At 39.4% G+C, this 21,093-nt stretch overlaps 1 protein-coding gene across 1 annotated transcript in view; it reads left to right on the forward strand.

Moving 5' to 3' along the window:
- The window catches only part of DSCAM (DS cell adhesion molecule), a 664,279-nt gene that overhangs the window by 381,001 nt on the left and 262,185 nt on the right, over positions 1 to 21,093 (forward strand). The window contains exon 4 of the mRNA XM_032462442.1: positions 15,532 to 15,678. Within this exon, the coding sequence (XP_032318333.1) occupies positions 15,532 to 15,678 (147 nt within the window). The remainder of the gene's footprint in view (positions 1 to 15,531; positions 15,679 to 21,093) is intronic.

Here is a 21,093-nt window from a genome sequence, read left to right on the forward strand (position 1 = left end):
TTTCATGTTCTCACTGATCTGCACTCTTGGCTTATAATTGGTGTTAATAACTGTGACATTTTTATCTCAAAGAGGAGGTGGGCATATTGCCTAAAATTATTTCCCTCAAGATTTCTGTGTTTTGTGTTTATGCACCTATAGATTTTAAGTATAGAATTGGCTTCTTATGTAAAGCTCATCTGAGTGGGTAAATGAACATCGACACCCATTCTAACAGCCACAAGGTCTACCAAGGGTAAGAGCCTCTACACCTGTGTATGAACACAGCTTACCTGGCAGTGGCTGCTCAGGTGACTGGTGCTCCTTGGAGGGGTCCCAGAGTACAGTGATTTCACACACCTAACTCATCTGATGTGAAATGTTATATACCTTGAAATCTTTCTTCATAATAAAGCCATTCTCTTAGGAGAAACTCTCTCCCCACCTCTCTTCCCTTGCAAAGAACTGTAGGTTGAGTTTGCTCACTCTTATTTTAAACTCATTCTTCATGAAGGCAGAGGATGAACTGCTTTGAGTTGTTGTTATAGGTTAAATCGTGTCCCCTAAAATGATACATTAAAGCCCTCACCCTCAGTGCCTCAGAATGTGACCTTACTTGGAGATAGACTGTTACAGATGTGACTAGTTAAATGAAGATGAGGTGAGACACGAGTATGGGGCCCTTAATCCAATACTACTGCATCCTTATAACAAAAGGGAAATCTGGACACAGATTTAGAGAGGACAGGCCATGTGAAGAGGCAGAGTTCGAGCTATGTGAACAGAAGCCAAGGAATGCTCGGGGCTCGCAGGAGCTGGAAGAAGAAAGGAAGGAGCCCTGCCTGGAGGCTTTCAAGGGAGTATGGCCCTGCCACTAACCTGGTTTCATACTTCTGGCCTCCAGAAATGTGAGAGAAGACATTTCTGTGGTTTAAGCCACCTAGTTTGTGTTTTTTTTTATATATACTTTTTTTTATGGCAGCCCTAAGAACTAATACAGATGCCACATTGAAAGATGAAGCCAAGGGTAAAACACAAAACAAGTTTCAATGGCAATCAACTCTTCACAGATCTTCCATCTTCTTGCCATGAATTATTCAAGTCCTTTGTTTTTGTTCCTGTCCATTCAAAAACCAAGATTTTCATCTCTTGGTTGACTATTACAGATCCTTCTAAAATTGTTTCTGTCTAACAGATGACTGACAGACTCCAGGTCTTTACTTGTGTGCAGTGGAGGGAAAAAAAGAACAAGAATTGAGTTTTTGACTGAATTTTGAGATTAGGCTCACACACCTGCTGAGAAGGTTTGAATATGAAACTGGGCAAGAGAAGTCAAAAAACTTGATTAGACAAAACTAAACTGGGATGACATCAGCCTCTCCCTCCCACATACGATGACTTCCTCTCCGAGAGGTTTTCATGGGAACAGGAGGGAGAGCCACATGATGAACACGTGGACATGTGATGACACTTGGGGTTGATTCTCAGTACTGTGTAATGATGATCCCCAAGACAGTGGTCACACATCTGTCCTCCTCCAAGGAGCCATTCACTCCCATGTATTGTCCTTTCCCTCAGCTGCACGCACGTTCTCCACCCCACAGTCTCACGAAATGTCTCTCCTCAAGTTTCCTCTTACACAACAAGTGAGCATTGTGACAATGTGTGCAGTGACCACTGAATGGGAAACAGTGCAGGCAAAACAGTTGGGGATGTGCTTATCCATCCAGTGATTATAACAGGTTATATTTTCTTTTTAGAACAAGAATTGAGGGTATGCTTTATAACTCCTTTCATTACTGTAAGTCAGTTGAATCTAGATTTCTCTAGATTCAAGATTATTTTTTTTTTGATGGTTGAATCCTCATCAACTTGGTTCATGTAGTTAAAATGATTTGGGGAATTCAACAAAAAAAATTTTGTAAATGTACTTGGAAAGTATGAATGCATGCTTAAAGATCTATGATGGAAATTCAGCACTAATTTGGTGTAACCCTTTTCAGTTTTTGTCATATACAGTGATTCAGTTTGGAATGGACCAGAGAAAAAGTGGTGCTCATTCATCAGATGTCTTTTTTATGACATTAGCTTTTTCCTTTTGGCCCTCATTTATGCTACTTCTCCTCATAAAATATTGGTTATTTTAAAAGGATATTCTCTAGTTAAAATTTAATAGCAAGAAATGAAAGAAAAATGGCTTCAATGCTAGACATTTACAATGACTTTATCACATCCTTGCTCAAATGACAAGTGGAAGTTTTCTCAGCATGATGTGAGAATAATTTATCAGAAGAGATCAAAATGAGTAAAATGTATGTTGGAGAAAACCCTTTCATACTCTCTCAAGAAGAGAGCAAGTTATCTTAAAACAAGGAATTTTTATTTGTCCTTTATAAAGAAATATCCTCCCTTTATTAAATACGTGTTGAGTTAGATTGAAAGGAAGAGTAAGTTTACCATGTTGTATGGGATTTCTGAATGTGCACCATGTTACACTGTGAGAATCGCTCATAGAAGCCAATAGAAAATGAATGTTCTACATGGAATTTAAAAAGTTACTCGGTGGGAAAATGTGGGAAGAAGATGTGGGGAATTTAAAAAAAAAGCAAGATTTACTTTACCCTAGAGCAGTGAATTCATACAACAATACTCCAGTACTTCATTAGCATTGGAATGCATTCTAATAGGTTTTATTCTTTATTTGTGTTTACTTTCTTGTCATTGTTCCAAATGTTAAACTTTTTTTTTTAATTGAAGTGTAGTCAGTTACAATGTGTCGATTTTTGGTGCACAAGAAATGTACATGCATTTGGATACATATATTCTTTTTCATTAAAGGTTATTACAAGATGTTGAATATATTCCCTGTGCTACACAGAAGAAATTTATTTTTTATCTATTTTTATATATAGTGGTTAACATTTGCAAATCTCAAACTCCCAAATTTATCACTTCCCACCCCTTTTCCCCTAGTAATCATTTCTAATAGTTTTTAGTAAGACTGGACATAATTCTCAAAATGTAAAGTTGACAATGCTTAGAATTTTATCAAATATTTTCAAACACAGCCTGACTAATCAGTGGAAAATGGAAGGTCTTAAAATGGCCTTTATTCCCGTAGTTTTCTATGATGATTCATAAAACCCCTTTGTAAGCTATAAGGCGCATGGTCTGGATTCTCAAATAGTGAGTAGGTGCCTGCTCAATGAAGACCTGAGTGAAATGGAATTTGTGGGTCAGTATCATAACTGTACTAGAGAGATTGCTTTTCTCCAAGTACAGATACAACATCACTGACCTACCGCACGCTGGGTAACACGGGACCTCAGAATACCCTGCCTCTTATGACATCCCTCCCACCTTAAAGGCTGTTGCTGTCCAGTGTTCTGGAGATGTCTTATTTTTTCATGCCTGTCATACTAGTCATTATTATAATCAGTATATCCAGTCATTATTTGCTTAGAGTTCTGCAGTCATACCAGCTTCTTTGTTAATCATTCCATCCTTGAATACACTTGCTTTTCCTGATGCACGTCTTTTAGTTCCAGAGGAGAGCCTGTTATGGGCAAACTCTCAGTTTTTATCAAATCCTCGCAAATTTTCAGATTTTCCTCCAAATATTGTTTGTCTGCCACTTTTTTCTACTTTCTCTTCCTGAAATTGTCATTGGCCATATGATCTGCATCCCTCGTCTGTCTTTATTCTCTCTCGTGTTTATGTTTCTTTTTCTCTTTAAGCAATAATCTGGGTACTAATTCCTTTAGATTTATTTTACTGTGTACTAATCTCCCCAATGGTGTTTAATCTAAATATTTATATCAAGGGTTATTTTTTTTTTTTTTTACTCCTGCACATTCTATTTCATTCTTTATCTGATTTATCTTTTTTTCTGACACCAGTCTGTTCCTTTATCTTGTTCTTGATTCACTTTTCTTTTTCTGCAAACATTTCAAAAATATTTATTGAATAATCTATATTCAGTTGTTTCATTATCTGAAGTCTCTCTTGTTTTTTCTGACTTTTATGGTAATCTGTTCCCTATATGTTCAGTGGTTTGGGACTGGGAGCTCAGATTGGAAGGAAGGATTGGGGCTTTATCTGTAGACATCCTGGAGGCTCAGTCCTCCAGGGAAAATTTGCCTTTGCTTCTGCAAGACACTCTTGGAAACTGAGTCACTGTATGTTAATATCTTGGCATGAGGTTTCTTAGACCCGGCAGAGGGTAAATCTAAACACCAAACTTGAGAAGGCTAGTACTATGGTTAGACATATTTTTTACCCAAAGCTTAGGCAGGAACAGGCATGGGTGTTTGCTAAGATTTTTTTTTTTTTGGTCTATCCCTTCAGTGAGTTTACCGTTTTCTGTAGAGGTTTCCTCAATTTGTGTAGGCCTAAAATCTTCTCTCTTCTTTCCTCATTTCTTCCTAGAAGAGAAAATGTCCCATAGCAACTGTGGCCACACTTTTTGCTCTAAGTGTTCAATTCCCTCTTCATTATAGAACCCCAAGGATTTTCCTCGTTTGAGAACTCTGCTATTTATTTAAATGTGTATTTATTATACTTATCCAGAATTTAACTTTTTATACCAGGAAGTATTTCATAATAATCAACCTTTATATTGTCAGAAATGAAAGCTTCTCCAGTGCACATTTGACTTATTAACCATATTAAACTATTTGAGAAAAAAGGAAAATAAGATTCCAAATAAGAAACCATTTTCATGACAGAAATACCCAAAAATCAATTCAAGGAGGAGTTTTTTCTCAGTATTCTAAAAGAAAATCCATTAGATGGTTGTATAATAAAACTGCAATTAAAATAATAATGAAAAAGAAATGTAGGTGGAATTGAGAAGAATAATTGCTTACCCTTTAAATTGAAAAGTAATTTGACAAGGTACCTGGGAAAATAGAATTTTGCTGATCACCAGTTTCTATCAGAGCCTCAGAAGGAGTAAACATAGGAAGTGGTTATAGGTTAACAAAGCAAGAATCATGTGTCATTAATGAGGAAGTATTAAGGTGGCGCAAATCCTCAGGAATTCACTATTTAATTTCTGAGAGCATCACCCACACCACACATGTGTTCAGCCGTGTCCTCTGGGCCTCAGACAGACCAGCAGGGTGCCAAGCGCTCTCCCCACAGTGGCCCGGTGTGGGCAGCCCCTCAAATGCCTGACCACGGAGTCCTCAGCACCACGCCAGTCCTTCTGCAGTGAATAACAATCATTCATATTCACAGTAAGTGTCAGAAACAGCCTTTAAAATTGCCTTTAACCAAAGTCTCAGAATCTGAAAATCTGCAAAAAGACTTAGGGTCCTTTTAATTTTCCTAAGGAGGTTACAAAACCCATTAAGGGTTGCTTTGCAATGAGAAGTATGTATGTTTTATTCAAGTGTTTATTCCTTTTCAAAAGCCTTATTTCTTTTATATTTGCCTGGGAGGTGGCCCGAGGCAAAACGAAATAAAAGCAGCACCGTGGTAAGATCTACAAGGCTATTACACGGCAGCAGGTGTGATTAATGGAGCGTGGTATTGCTTTTACACAGCGACGTGCATTAACGTTTACCTGTGGCACTCGGGGTGTGATGGTCCAGGCTAGAGCCACCTTGAGCTTATTGTTACTGCTGCCAACTCTTGGCAGAAAGGGACTCTGCTTTAGGGCTCTGAGACAATATTGATGGCAGTACCCCGACAGCCCAAAGAGGCCCCTGTCACTGGCTGTGAATCATTTTACCCCTTTTTTATACTTAGAATTATTTCATTATTTGGAATAACTCAACTTCATCTTTCTGATGAAGATTCATCAATTTTTTTAAATGTGTCTAATGCTTTTGAAGAAAAGACAAAGCTACAGTTGAAGAGGCAGAGGCATTGCAAAGCAGCAGCCAGTGCCCTGACCCTGTCTTCAGTGGTCTCGTGAGCATCGGTCACCCAGCCAGAGCAGGGACCCACACCAACAGTGCGTCACACCAGGCCGTCGGGAGGTGCATAGCGTTGCAGAGGACCCAGGAAAATGGAAAACACAAAACCTCTCAACCCAGTGATTACAGATCTAGGTAGACATGCTAGTGAAACTCTCTCATCTGGGCCGAGGAAATCGTGTCAAAGTTTGAAGAACCTTTTTTTGTTGTTGCAATAGTGGACTATTGACATCAGTCTTAAGGTCCATCAGTAGTGGAATGAATGGATTCATTCGTTCATTTGATAGATAACTGGTATGTATGTGCCCTGAACTGTTCTGTATGCTAAATTTACAGCAGTGAAAAAAACTGGAAAAACTCATATGCCGAGTAAGGTCCGTTGCAGTTGTTAGAGTGAGTTATGTTTATACAGAATGATACTATATTTCTATTAAAAAGAATGGACTAGATTTCTCTATAGCAACATGGATAAAACTTAAGAACACGTAACATTGGGTGGAAAAAACAAGTTTTTCCATAGTAAATGGTAAGATATTTATGTAAGTTTTTTTAATTAAAACATAATTGGTTAACAATGTTGTGTTAGTCTCAGGTGTACAGCAAAGTAATTCAGTTACACATATGCATACATATATTTTTTTCAGGTTCTTTTCCACTCTGGGTTATTATGACATATTGAATATAGTTCCCTGTGCTGTACAGTAGGTCCTTGTTGTTTATCTATTTTATTTATAACAGTGTATATCTATTAATCCCCAACTCCTAGTTTATCCCTCCTTCAACCTTTCCCCTTTGGTAACCATAAGTTTGTTTTCTAAGTCTAGGAGTCTGTTTCTGCTTTTTAAAAAGTTCATTTGTATCTTTTTTTTATAGTCTGCATATAAGTGATGTCATATGTGATTTGCCTTTCTTTGTCTGACACACACGACCCTGCACAGGCACATTAGAACTAAAACAAAGCCTTCATGAGTATTTAACCGACTGTTTGTGAGGCACGCTGATTCGTTCTATCTACTCTACTTTATTTTTTAAAAGTAAAGTTACAGTCCGTGAAATTGATTTCACAACCCATTAATAGGTCATTCCCTACCACGTGAAAAACCATTACCCCATGATATTAAGTGGCCACAATGTAGTGTCTATTTCATTCTTAATGGTTCCTGTTTTTCTACGTTCTCTCCCATAACCATCTGTCATCTGCATCAGACAGACTTTCCTTATGATTAATTTTCACTGCGTTTCACCAGTAAGCCCAGGGTCTTCAATTCCAAGTGGGTCTATAACATAAAAGACAGGAAAAGCGCAATCATTGAGGATCCAAGTGTGGGGCTTTGTTCTTTCTTCACTTTCTTTTCCTTTTTGAACTTGTTGCCTTTTAATCAGCACCTACCTCAACCGGGACACATGATCAGCATGAAATATGAATTCCCTTTCAGCCTCAAAATCAGAGATCTCGGGGGACAGGAAATAGTGTTGATACACTTCTTCTAAGGATTAGTTAACCTGACACAGCAAGCAGACTCCACGACGTTCTTCTCCTTATGTTTCCTACAATCTACAAGGGGCCACTTTTGATCCCAGAAGTTCAAAATATGTCACCCACGGACAACCAACACCCCATCCAAGTCTCTTTCCCAGCAAAGGCGTCCTTCTCCAGCCAGTCAGCACCTCCCCAAAATGGGGGAGCTACCTTTGACCACGTCCCTTTGCCTCATCCTGGCATCCAGGCCGCTGCACTCAGGACTTCTGCACATTTTCTCTCTTTTTGTTTCGCAGCCCTGCTCTTCTCATCCACTGTGCTCCGTCCGAAATGCGCCCTCCACAGAAACCCTGCCTCCCAACACCCACGTCTACACAGCAGTTCTCCATCTGGATTCAACCATCTTGGCTTAATCCTCTTACAAGCACTTTTCACAGTGTATTTTTTTAACATTTTTTTCACAGTTTATTAAAAAAAAAATTTTGGTCTATTTTCTAATTTTTTCTCTCTCTCCAACTAAAATACTTGCTCCTAGAGGTCAGGGGCCAAAACTCTTTTTGTTCATCATATACATGAATAGATACAACTCAAGTTTTATAAGTTTCTTTGGCTCTTTAAAAAAATTCCTTGAAATAATATCTTTAAAAACAAAATTCTGTCCTTTCCAAGGATTTAGTTTTTTAAAGAACTAGAAATCTAACTAGAGGAAAGATTAATGACAGACTCAAATATCTGCTCAAGAGCTGATCTGATCATTAACAGCCTAAATGGGGTAATTAGGTATACAGTCGGAATGGAGCACCGAGGCTTAAATTAGCAGTGTATAATTGAGCCCTAATTTAACTGCAGGAGAATTCCACTGAGAGAATTTTATTTACATGAGGAAAATGTCTGAGTGAGATTGCTTTGGGAGAATTTAGACATCTATCTGCCAAATCACTCTGCAGATCAAGTCCAACCTCCTGCCCCATGTGCAGAGGTAACCTCACCCTTTCCGGCCAAGTGGGCTTCCAAGCAGCTCAAAGTCCAAGCTGGGGCTTCAGGAATTTTCTGTCTCTTAGATATCTTGATATTTTCATAAATATGGCAGGCCCCAATGGTAGTATGCCTTGTTGTACTGAGGCTATTTTTTTTTTTTTCGGGGAAAATTCAATGTATATCATCAGGCACTTCATTCAGCATCATACCAGGTCAGGGAAGCATCAGGTAAGAAAGGCGAACATGCGATCACCTTGTATTTGGACAGGCTGCTGTCCTCTGGGGAAGGCAGCGCTAACACTGACACAACTGAGCAGACCGAAAGCGGGTAGCTGTGAAGTCGTGTGTCACAACATAGTTCAGGAAGACCGGGAGCTCCTCTAGATGATGGCGTAGGCACTGGGGTTAGGTGCTTGGAGGGGAAGGATTACAAAGACCAGGGTAAGTATTGAAAGCCTCTCCTTCTGGTTGTGAGCAGGCACATATGTGATTGGGTTGAAAACCAAGCAAAACGAAAGTCTGTCTTTTGACACATTTGCTCTCAACATAAATACTATTGGAGACTTGTCTCCTTCCCCTCTGCCATGCGGCTCATGTGAGTTTGGGCTACACCTGCTGCGTCCGGTCCATACGCTCACCACATACTGACACTTTCTTCAAAGTAAATTTCATCTGCACAAGTAGTGCACTTTTAGGGTATTCAAGTACAGGAGACTATGAAATGGAACATGTAATTCCCCCTTCCCTTCTCCTAATCCACTCATGGCTTTAGAAGCAAATACAGTTAACATTTTGGCAGGATATCTGTTCACATATATACGGAAATCCCCCCCACACACACACACGTGTGCACACATTCATTGTCTTTTGTGTATGACATTATATAATGTTCTGTAATTACTGTATGTTATGTCTTGGAGATCTTTCCATGGAGTATCCTAGATTTAACTTACTTTTAAATGGCTACATAATATGGATACACCCTAATTATTAATGTGTTCACCCTTGATTGGCAATTGGACTCGTTTTCAGTTTTTCATTTCTTAAACAATGCTGCAGTGGGCTACTTGTGCATACATTGATCTGTGCACGTGTATGAATGTCCCCATCGGATAGGCTTTGAAGGGGACAGGCCAGATCAAAATGTATGCAATTCTTACATGTAAAATAGGCTCATAGATTACCCACCAAAGAGCAAAAGGCTTCACCAGTTTACACACTTACCAGTAGGTATTCACTTCCCCACACCCTAGTCAAGACTACATACTATCAAATATTTTAATTTTTTCTAATTTTCTGTATGAAAAATAGCATTTTGTTTTAATCTGCATTGATTTGGTAAAACTGTACATAAATTCTGATCATAAATCAATTAAAAATAATTTCATTTATGAAAAATTGACTTTTTTTTCAATTTCAAGCTGTCTAATCCTGGGATTTGATCTGCTTTGCTGTTTATCCAGGACTTCCATTATTCCCTTTGGTAATGATTGGTAGTCTTCTTTAAATTCATTTTCTATATTACTAGCTGTTTATGCCTAGGTATTTAATATTTTTATTGACCTAGCAAGTTGGATATTTTACTATTATATTTTATTTCAGATTACAGCTATTCTAGTGTGCCTTTCTCTAGCAGAAACTTACATGAACATTCTTATTTAATCCCACAATATTCCCAAGATGGTACTATTGCTCCATTGTACAATAAGGAAACTGAGGCTCTGTTAGGCTCTATTTGTGTTCTTGGTTATACTGACAGGAAGACACGGAACTGAGATGTTTGCGTTATCCTTTTCTGAAGTCCTCCCCCCGCCCCCCCAGCACACCGGGTTTAGAGCTCCACGCCTCCTGGGCCTCTGCTCTCCGCTCTCTTGCTGTCTTTCTCTGGCCTCTTCCCTTACTCCCGCCCCAGGGGATTCCTGGGCATCGGTTCCCATAAGTGATTCCTCGACATCACAGCTTGATTCCCAAAGTTCTGTCTCCAGCTCCACTTCTGTCATCCACCCTAAGGACCCAGCATGTTCAGGGCTGAACTCCTGTCTCCCCCAAAACAGAGACATCCTCGCCCAAGCTCTCTGCTCCGTCAGTGCTGTCCTAACCCCAGGGGCCCTTCAGACTCAGTACTTGGAGCGCTTCTCTCCCCAGCCAGTTTTTGTTGCTCCTTCAGTGTAAATATGTTTCTGTGCAAGTCACTTTTGTTCCTACAGTTGTTCCTCTGCTCTGCCCAGGCCTTCCCGTCTCCCCTCTGGTGTGGCCCGGGCCAGAGAGCACAGTGGATAAGGGCCTGAGCTCTCAGCTTAAACACCAGGATGTCGTCCTGGCCTGGATGCGTCTACTTGTGTGAACATACGCAGTCGCTTAACCTCTGTTCCTCACTTTTCTCGTCTGTAAAAATGGGAATAATAATAGTTCCTGCCTGTAGGTTGTTGTTAAGAACTAAATGGGTCAAAACGTATGGCATTTAGAGCAGTGGTGGCTCACAGTAAGCACAGAATACCTATCGGCTCTGATTAGGATTAGGATTAATAGCCAGATGTCTCTGTGTCTACATCTCCTCTTGTTTTATAAGGACAACCATGCCATTGGATTAGGGCGCACTCTACTCCGGGATGACCGCATCTTAACTAATGACATCTGCAGTGACCCTGTTTCCAAATAAGGTCACATTCTGAGGTCCTGGGGTTTAGAACTCAACTTACGATTCTTGGAGGGAACACAGTTCAACCCGTTAACAACTGGTGAGACATCTTACTGTGAGGGCCTACTCCTTTCTCTCTCGTATGTGAGGCTCTCCACATAATGTTTTAAAACCATAATTTTTATCAGGCCACTGAATTGCTCAAGAAGTATCCATGGCTCCTTCATGCCTACATCTAATTACGGATAGGCACCCACCCATCACATCACAGAATAGACGCAGCTCAGAACCACTGAAATGAGTTAAATTCCAGTCTACATCCAAATCAAGAGAAACTGATGGCTTTAAAGTTTTATCATGGATTATCTATGTGTATATATATGTACATATCCTTATCTTTTATATGCATATATATCTTTTTCTAGTTCCACTTCTATTTTAGTTACTGCTAATTTAACTTTCAAAATAAAAACATAAGATCCATTCAGAGGCTCACCTCATTTCTAGTGCCATATACTTAGAGCTTAGATTTCAATCTTGTGTTCCTCTAATTTTTCAGAAACTGTTATGAAAACTGCTTAGGAGAAAGCACAGTTTCGTTACACAGCACGGATGTCGATTGGAGGTGGCAGGCACAGCTGATAGGAGTCTCACTGTGTTGTGCTGCCATTTGGCATCTTATTAAAAGAACCGTCTGTTCTTTTAATTATTATTAACTCAGTTGAGATTGCAATAGCCAAAAAAAAGAGCCCAAAGATATGTTTCTGACTAATGAAAAATCAGATATGCTTTTAAAATCTTCCTGAAAATAATGTGGTCCTTATTGTAGATCTAACAGCTCAGCTGTGCGGGAAAAAGCCAGAGAGCATAATGAAAGCATAATTAACATCAAAATCTTAAGCGTGCTCGTTTTTCATGTAAGAATACATTATAGCCATTCCTGGGTGGGGGAGACTCTTTATGTGTTATACATACGGAGATTTCATGTTGAAATCTAAAAAGAAGAGTTTTAGCTTGCTTTCTTTTTACCCAGACTTAAGAAGAGACATTTTGTGTACAAGTCATGATAAAGTGTTTCATCCACCCATCTCTTTAACAAATATTTTCAAATAGCATAGCCAGGCACTGCTCTGTGTCATAGAGATGACAAATCAAGCTCCTGCTGTTCTAGTCGGAGGGGAGAAATGTTAAAGCAATCTCAGACGCATGCAGGGTAACTTCACACAGATGTAATAAAATCAAGTGCTCTGAGCATGAGTGACCATGATGTGGTTCGTGTGGGCTGACATTGCTGGAACATTGATTCAGGAACTGAGGTCAGAAGGATGGTGCCAGCCAGGGAAATATTGGGGTTCAGGGCCCTGCAGGTAGAGCGACTAAAAGAATAGAGTGTGGCCGGGGCAGGACGGAGGGAGAGAGCAGATGAAGGACTCTCAGAGAGAGAGATGGCCAAACCTGAACCACCGTGTCCACCATGAATAATTCGGTCTAGCGGGACTCCGTCAAGACACTGAAGGGTCTGCGTGGATGTTGAGTGGAGAATGGGCTGAAAAGGAGCAGGAGTGGAGACTGTTAGAAGGCGGGGATCCTCAGACCTCGGTGGTGCCACCAAGACCGAAGTGGACCATTCAGGCTGTATTGTAGAGATAGGAACTGAAGGATGTTCTGGGGACATCATATGAGGGTAGGAACGACTCATTTGGAAAACTTCAGAATATGTGTCTTGGGTTCAGATGTTGACTAATACGCCAAGGAATGTTCTTACTCACACAGCTTCACGATGATGATGGAGGATGTCCCTGAGTCTTCATCTGCTCCCTCTCTCTGTCTGTCTACGCTTTATCTCTCCACCTAGTTTCAACCCAGCTTCTTTCTACTGCAGAAGGGATTTCTGATGACATTGTCTACATGACCCTGTTCCCCCCACAGCCCCTCCCTGGGGTGTATGCAGCTACTCTTGGGGCCTTGTTTACATCTTTCCACACCGGGTAGTTCTCTGTTGCATGACACTGGCGTGGAGAGGGGTGCAGGGGCAAGTTGGGGAGTGCAGGGGCAAGTTCCCAGGGTCCCTGTCACCACAGAGTCAAGATGTTCTCCTGGCTTTGCTGTGCTCATTGTCCTGAGAATTCCACGTATCTTGGGAGTTCAGGCTGAACCCAGAGACCCTAGGTCTTTGTTGTCCTCTCCTAATCAAAGGCTTCTATTCTTTGTCCTTATTTTAGATTTTAAAATGCTGATCAGTTTGAGGATGGGTTTCAGGGAGAAATGAAGAGCTGGACAGAGATCATTGAAATTAGTACAGAAATTCAGTCAACTCCTTCTGCCTTCCTGTGAATATTTCAGAAGATGTTTAAGACAAACAAGGTTTACGTTTCTCTGAAACAACGTCTTTCTTAATCGATTTATTTTATTTTAGGGTTTTTTTTTTTTTTGGAGTAATTAGATTTATTTATTTATTTCGTGGAGGTACTAGGGATTGAACCCAGGACCCCATGCATTCTAACCACATGCTCTACCACTGAGCTATATACCCTCTCCTCCTGAAACAGCAGGTCTTAAGAGAGTCTTATTTAGCATGCTAAGTGGGTAAAAAGAAGTCAGATATTACAGGAGCAAAGTGAGTGATTAAATTAAATGTGCCCCAAGACTGGAGCCCTGGCAGGGATGAGCAGTCCTGAGTGTAGGCGGCGGCTGCAACCCTGTGCTGTGCGTCTCTGGACACTTGTGAAAAATGGGGCACGGATGCTGTCACTCACATTCCACCACTGCTGATGGCCTGCCAATTCTCATGAAGATGCTCCATGTTAGAGAGGTGACAGGTGTTAATACAGTATGTTTTCTGTCCTTCTTTTCTGTCTATCACTCTGCACTTTAAAGGAACTGGCTATTACAGCATTATGTAAGTATGCAAAATATATGAAAGGAGAAAACTGTTTCAATTACAATATATACTGGTAAGAAATGCTTGGCATATGATGACATATGACAAGTGGTAAAGGTATTTTTAGTTTCTTTTGGAGGAAAGGATAAAGCAAAAATATCTAGAAAAAGCATTCACTTTTGCAGCTATTCTAATATTTAGCATATTTGTAGCCTATTTTAAAATAAGTAACTAAGTATAATTATTTAAAAAGTAAATTTATTACTTAAAGATATTTTATATACTTTAGTAATTAACTGGTGTTCTTTTGAAAAGCTTATGCTAGATCAGTATTTGTTTTATGATTTTTCAGTTATTCATGTCTATTGAATTGTTTTTGTATTATGTAAGAATAATAAGCCATTTTTATCTTATCTGAGCATCTGATCTATAAATGGAATATAGTTCTTACAAGAAATAACAGGGCTGTAAGAACTGTGTTCACAACCTAAATAAATATCTGAGACCTAAAATTAATGAAGTCAAGACTCCTGGCAAATTCTGATGAAAATAAACCAAAGAATGTTTCAAATGAACCTAAGGAAAACAAACAATAAAAGGAGGTGAATTTTTGGCAATTTAGTCTTTTCCCAAAGAGACAAAAATCACGTTATCTTTCCAGTAGAATTGCATCAGATGCAGGAATATTCCATAGGAAATTCCATAGGAAATAGGAAAAGTCTAACAGTGGCAGAAAGTATTTTGAGTTACCTACGATGTAGGTGCTACAACTCACCTGGGCTGCTTTTATTTGATTTATCATCAAATTATAATTGAACAGTGAAAAATTACCTTTAGATATTTACATTTTCAAAGGAAAAATCCTCTTTATTCTTCTTCAAGTAACACTGGTATTTGATCTCTTAATGTTGGCCATTTCTGTACAACTAGAGATGTCCAGGCAAAAATCACAGGTCATAGTGAGCACATTGTGTCCTGCGCTGATATGAAGGAGAAACGGCTGAGTATGACTTTTTCTCCCCAAGGTGAAAATGTTGTCATCATTAATTGAGTAGTAATTAGGAAATATCAGGATTCTCTAAAACATTGAATATAGGCGGAATTGATCTTTATCTTAGAATATGGAGGTAGGTGTTGGTTATTACTGAGAAGATAAGACCATCTTTCCTGGAAGTTCGTGGAGTATTTTATTGCTTTATAATCTAACATTTTTGTGTTTTTATTGAAATACTTCAAATTGAGGCAAAAGTTTATACTTACCTGAGGTAGGAACTTACAACTGGAAGTTAATATTCCTTTAATTTGTCACATTCTAAGAGAAAAGCGATGATCAAAGAAAATCTGCTAAATCAGCTACATACCAATTATACGTCAGCTTTGTTGGTGTTAAATAAATCCATGACCTGAAAAATTAATTCATGAGATTGGGTTTTACAAGGATATGATTTATTGTGTAGCACACTTACTAAAACTCCTAATTTAGGATAGTTGAAAAATTAATATAGCTTGAATCCTTACTGAACACGTACACCTATTATTTGCCTTAGCGCGAGTTTCCTTCACATAAAGAAACACTCTGCAGTGACTTTGTTTATATCACTGGGTTGCTTTTGTTCTATTTTAATTGGGTAACTATTTCCTTCTGTTTCAGGATCTAGATTTCTCATCACATCCACGGGAGCCTTGTATATTAAAGATGTACAGAATGAAGATGGATTGTATAACTACCGCTGTATCACGCGGCACAGATACACTGGGGAGACGAGGCAGAGTAACAGCGCTAGACTTTTTGTATCAGGTAAAAACTCATCAAGAGTGTGCTTCCTATTTCTGTTTTCCTTTGTTAGTTCCCCAGGGAGGACGTAATCAAAATTATAGAATTCATGACTAAAATGAAGCCTTTTTTTTCCCCAAAACATTTCAGCAATGTGAGATTTGTTAAAGCAATAAATACTGATATAATACAATATAATACAATGCAAAAATAGATATTCCAAATGAAGTAATTTTACATTTTGTAAAATTCTGAGTTCCTTTGACCCAATATGATTTCTATTTTATTGACAATGCTTCCTTGTCCTATAATTTGTATCTTCTGTCACTGGCAACAGCAGCCAGCTTCACGATGCTTCAGACCACCCACAGCTCTGAGGGGGCAGAACGGAGGCACACAGAACACACCACCTGCTCTTCTATACTGTGTCTAACAGCAGCAGGGAGATTGTCCACATTTAAAGTTAAGGGAATATTCACACCCTCTCACCCCCTTACAGGATTATTCTCAAGTGAAGGAAACCCCAGAGCAGTTTATTCCACTCTGATAAATACATCAGTTTTGTGCCCTTGTTAATGAGACTTCGACGTTGAGAAAATACTGACCTTGCACACAGTCTCTGCAGTCTACTTGCTTTTGGCCCATCTGTGAACAAATCAGCAATCCATTCATACAGTGATGCATTAGCACTTCATGCAGCAGTTGAAAAGCATGACATGACCATCTCAGTACTAGAAATCAAGTGCAAAATATATGACCTTTGCCCTAAATTGATCCATGTGATGAATATCTATTTCAATTATAGTGATGTTTTGTGAGGAAGAAGTGATGGGAAGTTGTTAAACGTTGGGGCAGTTAAAACATTGCCCTCTGAACAGCCACTTACTGCTCTTCATAGCGCTCTGCCTGGGTTCCTCCTCCCTATTTAAGTCTTTAAAACAGGCAACACCCACCTGTCTTTTAAGGTGTGGCACAACGTAAGTCAGAAGTAAGTGATTTACCCTCTGAGCCTGAAAGCGCTTTTTCTTTACCTGTTCTTTTTCAAGTCAAGTGTTACTTTATCCCTTGTGTTACAGTTACGTCTTGTTGGCTCTGTTAAGGGCAAGAGTACTCAGCAGTGAAAATATGCTCAGTTAAGAAAAAACTGTAGAGAAGATGAATTAGAAAGTGGATGGCATCTGCCATCTACTCTGCAGCAGCTTTAATGACAGCACAATGGTCTACTTGTTCAGAATAGCCAAGGAGAGGTCTTGCTTGCCTTGAAGGGGAGCTTCATGACAATATTGAGACAAGAAAGGAGAAGGCTTCAGGGGGTGTGATGGAGCTGGATATAAGATTAATTTGGACTTCACGAAAGAAGCAAATAATCATTTCTCCATCCCAAAAAAAAAGTGAGCCAAGTGATGATAATCCGGGAGCTCATCCTTCTCTAAAGAGAAACCTGAAAAGAAAGAGAAAACCTTTAAAAAAAAAAAGTGAGAAACCCAGAAAGATAACCTTGTGTATCTCTACTCTAAATTAGTACTGGTTTTCAAATTTAACTCTCAGAGTTGGAAAGGAATATTTGCTTTTCTTAAACCTAGGGTTATTATTTATTTATTTACTTAAAAAATTTTAAGAATGATGTTCTCACTGATGTTTCAGAAAACACAGGCAGCAGGACTCATGACCACTGGGTCACCATGGAAGTGGTGGGAGTCCAATAGCCTCGTGAGCATTTGTGAGGAGAAGTGAGGGGCATCAGAGCATAACCTAATGAGGGAGTATCACACACTTAGACACAGCAGAAGAGGAGAGACAGAGTAAGACCGAACATCTGGGGTTGAAGGTGCACTTGATAGTTGCGAGGAGAAGGAAGCGGTCAATCACACGTAATCAAAAGGCTCCAAAAGAGATTCCATTGCATGTGACACATAACTCTGATGGCTTCTGTCACAGAAGTCTTAATGAAGTAATTGAGGGAGGAGATAGTTCGTGCTGGAGGAATGAGACCGTAGAGCTGGAGGGCTAAGTAGGACTCTTACAGGGCTCACCCACTGAGACCTGCGAGAGGCCGTAATTTGAAAGGAACCTGGATGAGACCCACTTGCTGATCTTGGAGACCCTCCTGCAGAGGCAGCAGGCACATGGGACTCCCCCTGGGGTACAGATGCTGGTGGCAGCAGACCTCATTCTACCACACGGACACTAGTGCTGGCAAGTGCCATTTTAGAGTTCTCCCTTTTGCGTCTTACTGCTGGAAGCTTACCCCGCCCCCAAGGCTAGCAGCCAGCTGCATGAAGACCCAAACCCACCCACCAGGGGGGCAGCAGGCTCTGTACGAGGTAGGGCTTGCCAGCCAGCCAGGTTGCGGTCTGACCCTGCCTCCCAGTGCGCCCACAGCAGTCAGCCCCAGCACAGCAGAGGGCCCACGCAGCCCACACAGGGGAGGCCTCTTAGAGTATACAGCTCTGGTGACCAGAGGAGCATGCTGCTGGGACCCACAGGACGTCTCCTACATAAGGCCACTTTCCCAAGATCAGGAAATGTAACTGACCTACCTAACACATAGGAACAGAAACAGAGAATTAGGCAAAATGAAGCACCTGATGAATATATTGCAAACAAAAGTACAAGATAAAGTCCCAGAAAAAGAACTAAGTGAAGTGGGGGTAACAATCTACTAATAAGGAGCTAAAGATAATGATCATAAAGATGCTCAGCAAACTCAAGAGCAGAATGGATGAGCCCCTAGGGAAGTCTAACAAAGAGCTAGAAAATGTGAAGAAGAGCCGAACAGGGCTAAAGAACACAGCACCCGAAATGACAACACACTGAAGGAATCAGCAGTAGATTAGATGATACAGGGGAACAGATCAGCGAACTGGGAGACAGTGGAAATCACTCAAGCTAAGCTGAAAAAAGAAAAAAGAATTTAAAAATGAAGAGAGCTTAAGAGACCTCTGGGACAGCATCAAGCATACTAACTTTGTCATGATAGGGCTTCCAGGAGAAGAGAGAAAGAGGAAGACCATTTATTTGAAGGAATAATAGCTGAAAACGTCCCAATCTAGAGAAAGTAAACACATATCCAGGTCCAGGAAGCACAGAGAGTCCCAAACAAGATGAATCACAGAGCCACACCAAGACAGACTGCAATTAAAAGGGCAAAAATTAAAGATAAAGCAAGAATCTTCAACATAGCTAGGGAAAGGGAACAGTTAAGTACAAAGAAACTCCCATAAGAATGTCAGCTGACTTTACAGCAGAAACTTTGCAGGCCAGAAAGGAGTGGAATGATACATTTAAAGTGATGAAAGGAAAGAAACAAAGAATACTCTACGAAGGTGAGATAGAGAGGTTTACAGACAAGCAAAAGCTAAAAGATTTAAGGCACCACTAAACATATTTTACAAGGAATGAAAAAGGGATTTCTCTAAGCAAAAGAGAATAGACCACACCTGCAAATATGAAAATTATGAAAGAAGAAAACTCGTTTGTAAAGGCAAACGTACGGTAAAGGCAGTAGATCAACTACTTATCAAGCCAGTAAACAGGTTAAAAGATGAAAGCAACAAGGTCACTTATACCCACAATACGTGGCTGGGGATACAGAAAACAGAAAGATGTAAAAGATAAAGTCAAATATATTAAACAGGAGGAGGTAAAACTGCAAGGTTGTTAGAATGTGTTCCAACTTAAGAGATCGTCAACTTAAAATAATCATATGCATACACACACACACACACACACACACACACCATGATAACCACAAACTGAAATCTGTAATAGGTAAACAGATAAAGAGAAAGCAAACCAAACATAACACTAAAGATAGTCATCAAATCACAAGGGAAGCAAGCATGAAAAGAAGAAAGGAACAAAAAAGAACAAAACAACCAGAAAACAGTGAACGAAATGGCAATAAATATATACCTATCAATAATTACTTTAAATGTAGATTGACCACCTCTAATCAAAAGACATTGAGTGGCCCAATGGATAAGAAAAGACTCAGGTATATGCTGCCTGCAAGACTCACTTCAGACCTACAGGCACACACAGACTGAAAGGGAGGATATAAGCAAAACTGATAAACCTTTTGCCAGACTTATCAAAAAAAAAAAAAAGGGAGAGGGCCCAAATCAATAAAATCAGAAATGAAAAAGAAGTTACATGATAAGGGATTAATATCCAAAATATACAAAAGCTAATACAATTCAACATCAAGAAAACAACTCAATTAAAAATGGGTGGAGGAACTGAATAGACAGTTTTCCAAAGAAGGTAATACAGATGGCCAACAGGCACATAAAAAGATGCTCAACACACTCGTCATCAGGAAAATGCAAATGAAAACCACAAAGAGATATCACTACACACCTACCTGTCAGAGTGGCTATTATCAAAAAGACAAATGTTGGCAAGAATGTGGAAAATAGGAACTGTCATGCACTGAACAGCCACTGTAGAAAAGAGTATGGAGATTTTTCAAAGAATTTAAAATAGAACTGCCATATGATCCAGCATCTCCATGTCTGAGTATTTATCAGAAGAAAACAGAAACATTAATTTGAAAAGATATATGCGCCCCTATATTCATTGCAACATTATTTCCACTAGCCAAGATATGAAAGCAACCTAAGTGTCCATCAATAGATGAATGGATAAAGAAGATGTGATATAAATATACAATGAAATATTATTCAGCCATAAAAAGTGAAATCTTGCCATTTGTGACAACATGGATGGACATAGAGGGCATTATGCTAAATGAAAAAGTCAGACAAAGACAAATATTGTATGATTTCACTTATATGTGAAATCTAAAACAAGTGAATAACAAAACAACCAGATTCATCAGTACAGAAAATAAATGGGTGGCTGTCAGAGGGGAGGGAGGTCAGGGGATGAAAAGAAAAAAAAAAAGGTAACTATGTGAGATAGTGGATGCTAATTAGCTTGACTGTGGTGATCATTTCAAAATTTATATTTATATGAAGCCATCACATTGTACACCTTAAGTGCATATAATTTTTGCCAGTTATACCTCAATAAAGCTGAAAAACATTTAAAAAGGAGGCATAACTAAATGTTAACTGTAGAACAATTCTGATTTAATTAGATGAGTTGTAAAAATAAAAATATGACTTTTTATAAGGAAAAAAATGAGTATGGAGTAGATAATAGATGATACCAAAAGGTTATTACTATTCTTGTGTGATACTGACATTGTGGTTATGTAAGACAAATCTAATTTCCATCAGAGAAACATACTAATGATTCATGAGAAAATAACGTAGATTCTATGACTTGACAAGCGTGTTAGCACCAAAAGCACAGACTGCAGAGACGCAGGCGACAGTTAAACATGCTGTGATTCCTGCTGCATCTGGCCGATAAATATATGGGATGCATTATATTATTTCCTCTACTTCTGTGTGAGTTTGCAAATTTTTA

This window comes from Camelus ferus, chromosome 1 (genome assembly GCF_009834535.1).
Source record: "Camelus ferus isolate YT-003-E chromosome 1, BCGSAC_Cfer_1.0, whole genome shotgun sequence".
Classification (NCBI taxonomy): Eukaryota; Metazoa; Chordata; class Mammalia; order Artiodactyla; family Camelidae; genus Camelus; species Camelus ferus.